Source organism: Perca flavescens, chromosome 13 (assembly GCF_004354835.1).
Source record: "Perca flavescens isolate YP-PL-M2 chromosome 13, PFLA_1.0, whole genome shotgun sequence".
NCBI lineage: Eukaryota > Metazoa > Chordata > Actinopteri > Perciformes > Percidae > Perca > Perca flavescens.
In genome coordinates this window covers 20,406,679-20,420,377 of record NC_041343.1, presented here as the reverse complement: position 1 = coordinate 20,420,377, position 13,699 = coordinate 20,406,679, and the positions used below count along the sequence as shown (strand labels likewise).

Below are 13,699 nucleotides of genomic sequence, written 5' to 3'. Positions count from 1 at the left end.
CAAAGCCAGAAACTGCTGTGCTCACAAACGGGTTCCACAATCTAAATAACAAAGCTGTCAGTTGGCTCTAGAAAGCCTTTATCTAAGAGTTGAAGGCCGCAGTAGGTGCACTGAAAACATGCATTGGACCCCTGAGGCTCTGAAGCCTGGTGGCTTTCAGCGCAGCAACACCAAACACCACAGTCCTTACTAATGTCTCAATTTTGCCTAAACTTTCTCTTTCTCTGACCCATTTCACAATAGCCTGCTCAGGGCCTCCAGGTTCAAACACAGCAGCGCTTCATGTTGCTTCATTACTCTCTCCCCTCCTGTACCTCTCCTTTTTATTTCACATTACCTAATGACGTGGCTATCAGTCAATGTTGCCTCATACACAGCCCTTAAGCTATCAGCAGCAGCTAGGAATCTACTGAACATAGTGCTACCTTCTCTGATTAGACAGGTCCAACTACTCTGTGCGAAACCATAAATGTATGAACAATTAAATCTCGTTTAACAAAGCTTGATGTAAAAAAACAAAACAAAAAACATCACATGAACGATGCAGCCATTAACAGTGGTGATATGATGACTGAAAATGTAATTACAACTTGCTTACTTATGATTCCACAGAGGTAGCAGCTCATTTTTCATTTGTGATTTCTCTTGATAATTCATTTATGTGTAGTTTATATTTTAGCCAGTGGCTTTTAAGGATGGCAATGTTGGTCAGTCAGGTGAAATATCTTATTAAGTGTTATTAAGAAAATCCTCCAAGTACCAAAATCCCAATGCCCTGACTTTTCCTCTGGCACTACACCAGCAGATTGACAACTATGGGATGGATTTCAATTAAATTTGGCACAGACATTCATATTCCCCACAGGATGAATTGGGTTGGACTCTATAAGACAGCCTGCGATTTATTGTGTAATTTTCTCAACTATATATACAGCACTTCTTTTGTTGGGGCAAGCTTACTGAATAATTGCAATGAGCAAAGGGCAAAAGCATTTGTTTTTAGTGTAATGAAATAACTGCTGCCACACAGGATGTTTTTGAAGTCAGCAGGATGTGACATATTGTATGTTTAGTTTAAAAATCACTTCATGGCTTTTAATGTTTTCGTTTTATATTTGAGCGAATTAATGAGAGAATGAAAGACACACAAAGAAGTAGCGAAAAGTACATTTCAGAAAAGGCAGTTTTAGCTCATCAAACTCAGCCAGCAACTCTCTCTCTCTCTCTCTCTCTCTCTCTCTCTCTCTCTCTCTTTCTCTCTTTCTCTCTCTCTCTCTCTCTCACACTTTCTCTCTCTTTCTCGCTCTCACACACTCTCTCTCTCTTGCTCTATCTCTCTCCATCCTTCTGTCTCCAATCACAGTATTTTTTTAGATTTGATTTTCCCTGTGGAAGAGCTGTCAAAAAATGTCTTTACTCCCCATCTTCTCCAGAATGTTATTCCTCAGATCTGTTATCACTATGATTGCTGTTTCATTTCTCATCCCCAAAGACTGAGCTGCGGAAGAGTTGGTCTTTGGTGAGGTTTCAGTGCGGAAGGCAGCTGCAGACATTTTTTTTACTGACATGTTTGTTTTGGTCTTTTCTTGTGAATAAAACAATTAATGAAATTCATATAAAATTGCCACCCACACCCCTGCAGACATGAAATAAAATAAGATTTTATTTATTTGGATATTTGGAATCCTGTTCTTACATGTTAGAAACACAAAATACAGGTTTTTCTAAATGCTCAACTATGTCCATCAGCTAGTCACTACCTGTGTCTGTCCACCATCTGGTGCTGGCCTGATGGCTTAGAGCAAGTTTTTAGTGATTTTAGAACTGCAGAGTTAGGTGATAATGCTTTGTGGGTTTGTCACTACAAGCAACACTTTTTTTTTTACATACATGTAGTGATTTGATCTGTTCATATGAAAATATTTATAGCAGCTTAAAAATGAAAAGCTACAAAATAAATCATTGGGCTCTCTCCTGTGTTGGTCATTTAGAATAAGTCCTGCTGGTTCTCTTCACCCAGGTAAGTAAGAGCAGTTATTTGCATTCCTCTGGCATCCGAGGTGTGTTCTATCTACACAGCTAGAATAAAAACCAGCAGAGCAGCAGGACTGAAACCCAATGGTCCAACCAACAGGCAGCACTGTTGGATTAACCAGTATATACAGTACAAGAGTATGAAGGCACAAGATGCATGCTGTTTTTCGTTACTTTTCATTACCTCCGCCAGGGAGGTTATGTTTTCTTTTCGGTTTGTCTGTTACTTTGTCTGTCAGCAGGATTACGGAAAAACTACTGGCCCGATTTTCATGTACAGAATTTCGTTCATTTACAGAACTGAGGGTTTAACTGAACAGTTACCTGTACTTTAGATTTAATGGTTAAATACAAAATGTAAAACTAATCTAAAAAAAAAAAAGCTTTACATTACCTGTTACAAAGCCTGACATTTAATTCACCAAAGCTAACAGGCTCTATTAGTGTGCAGGCTTTCTTTTTCATTAACATGCTATTGAGTCATTAATATTTGGTTGCATTCAAAAGTCACAGTTACTCTCACAGCCTCTTTGCACAGCCAGACAGATACATTTACAAATCGCTTATGTATAATTCGTGATCATTTGTCAAATTAAACTTGGATGCTGGCCCATCTGGTTACAAGACCTTACATCATCACAGCACGTAAGAAATCATTCATTGATCTATTGCTGATTGAACATTGCTGACTGAGCATTCCTGCTCCCAGGAATTCCTCCCTAATTCATGAGGATGAGAACACAAAGGCGTAAGGAATGAATGAGACTTAAAAGCTGCTCCAAAGGAACTGAGGAGAGAAATAAGAAAAAGATGAGGGTGTGTAAGGGGACATGTTGGACAGGAAAAGAGAATGGTTATATGTCTGTCTTTGAAGCAGGTCTCTGTACCTCAGCTTTGTTCTCAAAAACAAAAACAAGCAGAAAGAAAATCTCTGTCTGTCTGTGAGTCTCTCCACCCTCCTCTGGTTGTTGTTGTTTTTTTTCAAACCAGCAATCCAATCAAGATATTGGTGACCCATTGGTAGCTGTGACGTGTCCCTGCCCAGATGGAATCAAATCTATTACCTCTCTAATGCCTCAGCCTCTGCAGGCCACGTGTGGGTGTGTGCGTCCGTTCGGTATGAACTTCGCTGTGACTGCACATCGCCCCTGCAAATATCCGCGGGTAACCCTGTACTCGGGGAGGTCACATAGTCATCAGGCAAGATCAGGGTGAAAACAGCTGGGGTTGTATTTGTAAAGCTGCTCAGAATCGCGCACTGCTGATCTGGGGTACTAGTCAGGTCATAATAAATCTGGCTTTACTTATAAAGGACAGAGATAACAAAACTGGTCACAGGTCAGATTCTGAAAGATTGATAAAAGCTGATTAAAAATCAACTCTTTCTGGGCGGGGCAGGTGGCAAAAACAACAACCTTACGAGAACATAGAGATTTTCATCACAAAGATGTTATTGGTGTACCATATTTTTAGTGATACAAATCCACACAAAGCGTATGGCTTCCTACAAGACTGCCATTGTCCTTTAAACGTACAATATGTAATTTTCTGCCGCTAGGGGTCTCTCAATCAAAACAATGGATGTAAACACGGACTTGTAGTGGCATTATGGGAGTTAGTTTAATACAATTGCTGATTAAAATAGATCTGTTCACGGATAGGTTTATTCATTACAGTTTTATCCTTGTTACGTTTAGTAACGTCTATTCATGTCATTCTGATAAAATAGCTGCAGTTTCCCCCACATAATTACGTTTTCTTGATTTGATTTGTATTGGTAGCTAACGTTAGTTAGCTGACGGGTAGCTAGGTGACCAGACAAAATGATACTGTGTGGCAGAAAGCAAGCTGTATAACAGTTACTGAGTGTTATTCTTTCTGTGAGATTGTATGATTTGCGATTACTCTGAACGTACCATCTGAAACGGAACGTCTCATTAAAATAAAATAACAGATTTCTCTGGGTTTGAACGTTGTTGGAAACATTTAGGATAGTGTAAGTACACCACTCAACAAAATATATAACATAGGTATAGTCATTTTTAGACATTTTAATGCAGAAATGTTACATATTGTACCTTTAAGTGGCTATAATAAATATTAAAAAAACAATGTGACAAAATGGTAGGGTTCACAACTTCTTTCCACTTCCCCAAGTGGCCAAAAAAGAAACAGTTTAAGGATTTTAAATTTAAAGCAGGATTACAAAGGGATACTGAAAACTGGCCCCAAAAAGACAATAACAGAACAGCAGAATACCCATTGCATTAACAATGATAGCCATCATCAACACCTCCCACGCTCTGATGTCTAATTAAAGATTTCATTATTATTTCTCTTGCCCTCTGTTGCGTTCATGCATCACCTGCCAGGAAGACAAATTCTTGCACTGCTGGAGACAAATTCAAAGATTTTGTAACAGCATTTACAGTAACAGCAAATTGACCATTACAAGTCCCACAAAATTTCATATAAAAACAACCCATAATTTGTTTTATATGGATTTGTGTGGGAGTTGTACAGTCAATTTGTATTTTTCTTTTTTTTTTTATTAATGCTTGTAAGTGTGGACAACTTAAATCAGCTTATTCAGCGGCTGAACTGACAATTTCTTTAGTTATGTAAGCAAGTGAGCAGCATACAAAATCTACATCAGCTGTCAGCAAAGTGTGTCCAAAAGCAACAAGCAATAGCAATCTTTGTGTGTGCGTTTCCCGAAGGCATGTAAAAATCCACTGATCAACAAACAGCGAGCCTTCTTCTCTGACCACTTTTCCTTTCAAATGTCAATGACAATAACTCGCTGGTATATCGCAGGAGCTCATTCTCCACTCAGCTTATTCTCTCTGTCTTTCTACCTGTTCAGGAAATCAGTAAAATACACTTGAGTAATCACACAGTATACAGCAATGTATATGTGTGTGTGTGTGTGTGTGTGTGTGTGTGTGTGTGTGTGTGTGTGTGTGTGTGTGTGTGTGTGTGTGTGTGTGTGTGTGTGTGTGTGTGTGTGTGTGTGTGTGTGTGTGTGTGTGTGTGTGTGTGTGTGTGTGTGTGTGTGTGTGTGTGTGTGTGTGTGTGCTATGGCGGCAGCTTCAGCTACAGTACATAGCGATGTTCTCGAGTCTAGTGGGACTGATTTAATCATAAATGTCTGACAGCTCTATGAATGTCATGTTAGGAACTGGAGGCTGCTAACAGAAACAACTTGCCACTCACACACAAACATGCTCACATGCATGCATTGTGCACACACACACACACACACACATTAAGTAAGTAAGTAAGTAATTTATTTGATATAGCACCTTTCACAGACAGAGTCACAAAGTGCTTCACACAAAAGACATTTGATTAAAAAACATTAAAATCCAAAACAGAAAATAAACAAGCAACAATAAATGCAGTTTGATTGAGGGTTAAAAAAAAAACAAAATTACAAACATGAGACAAAAGCCATTTGGAACAAGTATGTTTTCAAATGCTTTCTAAAAGCGTCAACCGAGATTGCAGAACGTAAGTTAACAGGAAGAGCGTTCCACAAGGTCGGAGCTACCACTTCGAAAGAACGGTCACCTTTAGTCTTTAAACGAGTGCGAGGGACCATCAGTAGTCCCTGGTTAGTGGACCTGAGTGACCTGGTAGTGATGTATGGCTGGAGCAGGTCAGAGATATAAACAGGCGCCTGACCATGCAATGCTTTATATGTCAGAACTAGAACCTTAAATTGGATCCTGAACTTTATTGGAAGCCAATGTAACATGGATAACACAGGAGTGATGTGTGACATTCTGTTAGACCTGTTCAACAGCCTAGCAGCAGAATTTTGCACTAGTTGCAGACGTTCCTGGGATGACTTGCTAAGACAGGTGAAAATAGAGTTACAATAATCAAGTCGTGATGAAACAAAACCATGAATGATCATCTCAAGTTCCCCTTGTGATACCATGGTCCTGAGTTTAGAAATGTTTCTCAGTTGGAAGAAACATGTACGGGACAGAGACCTGACATGTTGTTCAAGAAACATATTCTGATCAAATATAACACCAAGGTTTCTAAGATTGGACTGTACCACTGAAGAAAGGAACCCCAGAAGATTAATAACTTTGGAGGCTGTAGTATCCAGAGCGACAATAAGGACTTCGGTCTTAGCCTCATTAAGCTGCAAGAAATTGTTTGCCAACCAATCCTTAATGGAGGACAAGCAATTAAGCAATGCAGACACTTTGTTGATTTCCTCCGGCTTAAAAGAGACATACAGCTGGATGTCATCAGCGTAGAAATGATAACTTATATCTCCAAATTGCCTAATTAAGTGGCCTAGGGGAAGCATATACAATGTAAATAAAATTGGACCCAACACAGAGCCCTGTGGTACCCCACAGGATAGAGCCGCGTTTTCAGAGGAATAGGGGCCTAGTGACACTGAATAGGTTCTATCTGTGAGATAGGAGGTGAACCAGTCCAAGGCGCTCCCAGAGATCCCAACCCAGTGCTTAAGTCTGTCAAGTAAAATGGAGTGATCCACAGTATCAAACGCTGCGCTAAGGTCCAACAGTACCAGAACAGAACATTTCCCCGCATCAGAAGACATCATTAGATCATTAGATACTCTAAGAAGAGCAGTTTCTGTAGAGTGTTTCTGACGGAAGCCTGATTGAAATGGGTCTAGAATATTATGAGTGGTTAAAACAGCAGAGAGTTGATTAGCTACAACCTTTTCTAAAATTTTGGAGATAAAAGGCGTCTTGGGGATTGGCCTATAGTTTGCGGGAATTGAGGGATCCAGATTTGTTTTCTTTAAAAGTGGCTGAACCACTGCATGTTTGAAATACAATGGGACACAACCGGTTTGCAAACAGTGGTTGATTATAGAAAGTAAACAAGTACTAACAGACCCGAGGACATTTTTAAGAAGGGAAGTAGGTATAACATCTACCGGGCTCGAGGAAGGCTTCAGCAAGCATGCCAGCATGTGTGTTCTGCGTGTGTGTTTGTAAGAGTGCAGTGAATGACAAGACAGTTAACAACAGGTATATCAAATTAAACAAGATTGTGCCTCCCTCAGCAGAATACTCAGTGAAGGTTCCGGCTGTACCGTGTGTTTCTGTCTGCAGCAGCATAAATGGCCATCCAATTTTGGGTTTTTAGTAAATTCTCGACAATAAAACCACTTGAAGAGATTCATCTCAAAATACAGACATTTTCATGATTTTTAAAGGCCAGGCAGATAACTTGGGTCCATATTTCTAGGACCTTGTACACAATGCTGTAAAAGGCTTTTGCCCTCTTAAATTTGCTGCATTTTCAAGGTCCCACAAATATATGTAATGCTTTACTTTTTTTCCCAGGGATCGCTCCAAAGTGTTTTATTGAAAGAAGGAAAGCCTTTCTCTTTCTCGCTCGTTTTTTATGATAGAATGGGCAGAGGTGTAGGATTTGTTTAAAAAAACTTCTACTATGTTTTCTTTTCAATACATCTGTAAAAATATGGTTTTGATGAGGCAACTGATCATTGTCTATAATGTGTAAGAAATTCATTCGAAAAATGACAGATTTGCACAGCCTGAACGGGCATCTTTAACAACTTGTTTGTCAGAGCAACAGTCCAAAACCCTTCATGTCTATATCTGGTAAATAAGTACAGTAGCTGGAGCCAGGAGCAGTTAGCTTAGCTTAGCATAAAGACTGTAAGCAGGTTGAAATGGCTATAGCCTGTCTCCATCCAACAGTTCTTACGTGTCCAATGAAACTACAGATAATGCTGACTATTAACGAAGTATAACTAAAGGCTTGAAGAGTCAATAGCATTTCCATTGAGTGTTGTGTTTTCCATTTTCCATTGGAAGAATGTATTGGTTTGAATAATGTTGTCTGTCAATAATCCTTCTGACATCTAATAAGGTGAGTTAATAAATCACGTCAGAGATCATTTCATCTTGGTGTCCTGTGGGTAATTGATCGGTAGTTTAGGGTAGAATTATGGGTTCATATAGCTGCAAAATGAAATCATCACAATGTAACCATGGTCTTGAAACGAGCCAAAACTATCACGCGACTGATGCATAATGAAACGTTCATATGAGCATGCCTGTTGTCTAATTCCATTCATTTTTATAATTTGCAATCAGGTCAGCTCTCTGTCCCGACCCCATAAAAACACCAATCAGACTCTCCACTTTGCGCTGCCACCATGGTAACTGGATTAACGAGCTGCGGTGCAGTTACTATGGGATGTCGAGATGATAAATGACAGTCTGTCTGGCACCAAATCTGTCTCCTAATCTCAGCTGGAAAACAAAGGACACGGCTGGGTAAGAGCTGAGATGAATGAATTTGTGAATGAATGAAAGGGTGGGTGTGTGACTGGGTGTGTGTATATATGTCTGTGGTTTTTTTTTTTAAGGGGGGGGTTATTCAGCATAAGAGGGTTTGAGGACAGGTCAACAACATTGACTTAGTAGAAACATGCACAAACAAGCAGGAAACTCTGTTTTTCACAGACTCCCACAAACACAACCAGGCGTTAGTCTCTCACCTTGTCAGGTGCTTGGCTCTGGAGACTGCCGACATCCAGTGGAGTGATGAGAGGCACATTCTGAAAGCCGTCCTCCACGCTCACAGGTTTGGCCCCTTTGTCTTGAAGATTACTCCCCAGTTTCACCATCTTTCACCGCCTTATATATATTCCCTTTATTTCCCTGAAGACTGCTCCTGAATAGAGGAGGTGTTGAGAAAGGATGGGTTTTACCTCAGCCTTTCAGGTCAATAAAAGCTGGCAGACACAGGCTATTTGATGGAGAAGATTCTAGTGTAACAGGAGATTAAATATTGAGATTTTAACTTTATTATAGCCTTCCTTAAAGCACACACTACATAGCCTACGGGTAAATGTTATCAAATGTTTTGTTTTGCGGAATCAAATTCGGGGCATGCGATTAATTTGTGAACGATAAGAGCAGCAAAACACTCCAAAAAAAAAAGCACATTTGTTTGCAATGTAAACGTATCTCGGACTTTATTTAGCAGGAACCAGAAAGAAAAACAAACCTCCGTCTATATCATCTTCTCCACCTTTCTCCATCACAAAAAAGCAGTAAAAACAGTAACTTACAGCTGACCGTCCTTGTGTGTCCGTCTCCTGTGTGCTGCGGCAGTGTTTGTGTCTGACAGAGGCGGAGGGGAGCACGGATGAGGAGCAGGTGAGGCTGGAGGCTGCTCTGCGGTGTCAATGCTGCTGAGGATGCGGGAAAGCAACGCTGCACCGCCGGAGACAAGCTGGATGTCTGGCGGCAGATTTCCTAGCAGCAGGCAGCCCAACCCCCTAATCCAAACACAGCCTCCTCTTCGCCGCGCTGCTACACCCAGCCGCTGGAGCTGCCACTAGGGGGATTTTTTTTCCGGCAGTCTCGTTTGTTTGACTAAAGTGGAATCCGAATTAATGTTGCCTTTCTGGGATGCTTGTAAACTCCTGTCTCCTGTAGCCTACCTGAGCTGACAAGGTGGAAGCACATCTACTGCATTTATGTCTAGTCTACATAACAATTAAAGCATTCAGGCTGTAGCCTGGTAAATTATTGTGTCACGGTATAGGCTACGTTGCAAAAGTACTTTTATTTCTGTTTTATTTTGATAAATGAATTAGAGAAGTTGTTCTATTATCAATAGCCCAAATATGTGCATGTATCCTAGCCTGCGACAGCTCAAAGTAAGCCAGAATTCAATTAGAGAACAGTAAACTTCAGCATAATGCTTAAAAAATGACCTACAATTAGGCTACTTTATTCCCAAACAATAAGGTTAATAATTCAGAATCGATTATGTGTGCCTCGATTAACTATTAATCGATTAACATAGATCCCAATGTCTCAGTAATCATAGAAAATCCATTTGAAGGGAGAAAACTAAATCCTAGGATAATAGATTAGATCAATATTTCCCACAGTATATAAAAGCAGATGAAAACCACGTGGAACTCATATTGGTTCTTTGGTCGTAAAGCGCCACCTGGTGGTTAAAGGAGTGACACACAGTCAAATTTTAGGGAATCTAAAAACCTACATCAATAATCCGACTAACAGTAGCCTACACCACTTGGTTCTGTGGGAAACAGATATGCTTCATTAAGATAAGTTGGTTCTCTGTAGTAATTATAGTGGTTAGGCAGATTTGTCTGATAAATAAATAAATAAATCATTTATAAAAGCAAATAAGACATGCTCAAATAATCAAAAAGGCTAGTAAATGCAACATTACAAAAAAGATAATTAAAAAAAAAAAGATATTTCCGAAAGAAAATCCCTTCTTTCTCTATCTCTGTTCCATGACCCTATTTTTCAAAAAAGTAGTCCTTCAGGATCTGTGACGTTTGTCCTGTAAATGCTTCTGAATGCTGAAAAGCTAAACTGCTAAAGCTAAACTGGATTGCTGGCATTATTGCGTAAGAAGTGAAAACAGTTGGAAAAGTGTGAATGGTTAAATTAGTACAAATTTCATTAAAATGTTGAATGATAGTGAATTAAGTTTTTTAAAGAAAAGTCATAGTATACCATGTTGAAAAGTCGTAGTATAGATTTGTCAAAAAAAGTGATAAAAAGTCACAGTATAGTTTATCGGAAAAAAAATAATAAAAAGTCTTAGTATAGCATGTCGGAAAAAAAGTGATAAAAAAGTCCAATTGTACGTCGGAAAAATTTATAAAAAAGTCATAGTAGCTATACTATGCCGAAAAAAGTGATTAAAAATTAATTGTATAACATATTGGAAAAGTCACAGTATAGTATGTTGAAAAAAAGTCATAGTACAGCATTTCGTAAAAGGCCATCAAAAAGAATTAGAATGGTATGTCTAACGAAGTCATGAAAAAGTCATTGTATAGTATGACGAAAAAAGTCTAATTATAGTATGACAAAGTCATAAAAAAGTAATAGTATAGTATGTCGAAAAAAGAGATAAAAAAAAGTCATAACATAGTCTGTCAAAAAGTGATTAAAAAAAGTAGCTCACCTGGTAGAGTGTGTGCCCTGTGTGCAGAGGCTCAGTCCTTGCCGAAGTGGCTGCCGGTTAAATTCTGACCTACAGCCCTTTGCTGCATGTCATTCTCCCTTTCATGTATAAGTAGTCCTATTAAGTAAGGCCTAACATCCCACCAACAATCCTAAGAAAAAAGTTATGGTATAGGATGTTGAGAAAAGTCATAGTCATAGTAGTCATAGTATAGTATATACTATACTATGACTTTAGGACTTTTTTCTTAGGTCGGAAAAACTCGTAGTATAGCATGTCTAAAAAAGTGATAAAAAGTCTTATCATAGTATGTCAAAAAAAGTCATAGTATAGAATGTCCAAAAAAGTGATAAAAAGTCATAGATTAGTATTTTAAAAAAGTGATAAAAAGTCATAATATAGTATATCCAAAAAAAGTAATTATAAAGTCATGATATAGTATATCCAAAAATATGATAGTATAGTATGTCCAAAAAAGTCTAAGTATAGTATTTAAAAAATCGTGATAGAATAGTATGTTGAAAAAAGTGATAAAAGGTCATTGTATTGTATGTCAAAAAAGGTTTAGCCTGGACTGGGAATCAAACCTGAGTCAAAGTCTGCAGTGATTACATTCTGGTTGTCTGTTGGAGCTACTGTTCCACCAGCTAATTTATGTTGAAAACAGTCATAGTATAGTATGTCAAAAAAAAGTCATAAAAAAGTCACAGTATTGTATTTCGAAAAAACATTATGAAAAATGCCAAGCTGGACTGGGAATCAACCCTGGGTCAGAGTATGCAACTACCTGTTGGAGCTGTACTAACCACTATGCCACTGTGCCACAAAATAATTTATTTTGAAAACAGTGATAGCATAAAAAAGTCCAAAAGATGTATTAAAGCAAGTCATAGTGTAGTATGTCGAAAAAAGTCATAGTAAAGAATGTTACAAAAGAATCACAGTATAGTATATCGAAAAAGGTGATAACAAAGTCATGTATGTATGTTGGGCCCTGGGTACTCAGTATGTTGGAAAACAGTGATAAAAATATCATGGTATAGTATGTCAAAATAATTGATAAAAAAAAGTCATAGTGTAGTATGTCGAAAAACAAGTCACAGTACATGAAAATCTTAACCCATCGACAATACCTTTAAACAAATTATCATCAGTTTTTAAAAAGAAAATTATACTGTAATTATCAAGAATGAATGACTAATGATCACACTTTCATTAATTCACACTTAACAGTACAAGATGCAACCAGCTGGTGGCGTCACTGAGCCGTCAGACAATTTGTTCAGTTTTTCCTGGATTTTGAGAAAACAACACATGGCCCAGTATGCAGTCTTACAAGACATGCGTCTTGTTTTTTTTGGATTTTATTTTAACACTGCACCTGGGATAAGTGCATTTACAAACAATGTTGGAATACAAAGCTAATAAAATCCCAAAACAAGCTTGAAATAAATAAATAGAAACTAAGTAGATATCCTAGGTAAATGCTACATAAACTAAAACATAAACTAAAAAAATAAACACCTATCAAAAGTAAAAAATGCTAATATCCTTACTCTTCTCAGATCTCCTTAGTCAGACACTTTTACTGGATTTTCTCTGGAAATAATTTAAATGTCTGCTGCATTTAACACCATAGAAAAGGGTTCAGAATTGATTTATTTATTTATTGTACGAGGAATACCTCTTGAGATGTGTCATCTCATTTTCGAGAGGGTCCTCGGTAGGACTGGACAGTACAGAAGACAAGACATTGCAGTACAACATACACATTCACTCACATACAAGTTCCCTCTAACCCCCCTACGCCCATGCCCAGACATCACATCAATGTATGAATAGTAATTAATAACAGAAAGATAGAGAAATAACAGAAAACTATGAAAAATCAGACAAACCAAAAACAATTACACCAAAAAGCAATCAAGCTTTAGGGAAAGCATTTACAACAATTGCTTGTTTGCAAGTAAACGAACAAAGAAGTCTTGAAGCATCTCAAAGATGTGATTGAGCCTAGTGACCCAGGCAAGCTACAATCAAAGATACTTTAATTTTAAATGAACGAATGAATTGTTATTATAATTAAGTGTCCGTACATTTAATTTTCTACTTTATTTTTGGCCATAGGCGGCGCTAGGCTATTTTTAGGGGTGCTGAAGTCCCTAAAAATCATCTCAGCACCCCTTGAAAAATAAAGTCCTTATCATTGTGATTTTGTGAAATCGTTTAGTGCTCAAACCTTAGCTGAGCAGAAAATGATTGTTTCAATACTGATTAGCATTTGACTGCCTCACCCCAACCTTAGCTTCTAAAGAACGATTAAGTCATGACTGTCAATTTGCATACTAGAGGAGAGGTAAACTTCTGTTCCTGCTTTTTGGGGAGCCACTCCCCGCTGGGCCAGACTTGATTAGGACAAAGAATGAGTATTCCTGTAGTTTGAGAAGAGAGGGACCTGGAAGAACTAGGTGAGAAAGTGGACATATACGGGCAAAAACACTTAAAATATTCCATTCACATTATATTTACATATGCATTTCATGGAGGACTAGGCTCTTAAGAAAAAGAGATGGTGGATTTTCCCCATCTGTTTCAGAGGCATTATTAGATTAGATTATTCATAATTTAGCTGTCTAACCATATCAGTTTCTATCAGTGATGT

At 38.2% G+C, this 13,699-nt stretch overlaps 1 protein-coding gene across 1 annotated transcript in view; it reads right to left on the bottom strand.

The window, feature by feature from the left end:
* nsg2 (neuronal vesicle trafficking associated 2) overlaps window positions 1-9,540 on the bottom strand; it is a 37,592-nt gene extending 28,052 nt beyond the window's left edge. The window contains exons 1-2 of the mRNA XM_028595714.1: window positions 9,146-9,540; window positions 8,570-8,745 (exon numbers count right to left, since the gene is read on the bottom strand). Coding sequence (XP_028451515.1) covers window positions 8,570-8,698 — 129 coding nt within the window. The 5' untranslated portion in view covers window positions 8,699-8,745; window positions 9,146-9,540. The remainder of the gene's footprint in view (window positions 1-8,569; window positions 8,746-9,145) is intronic.
* Between the last annotated feature and the right edge of the window lie 4,159 nt (window positions 9,541-13,699).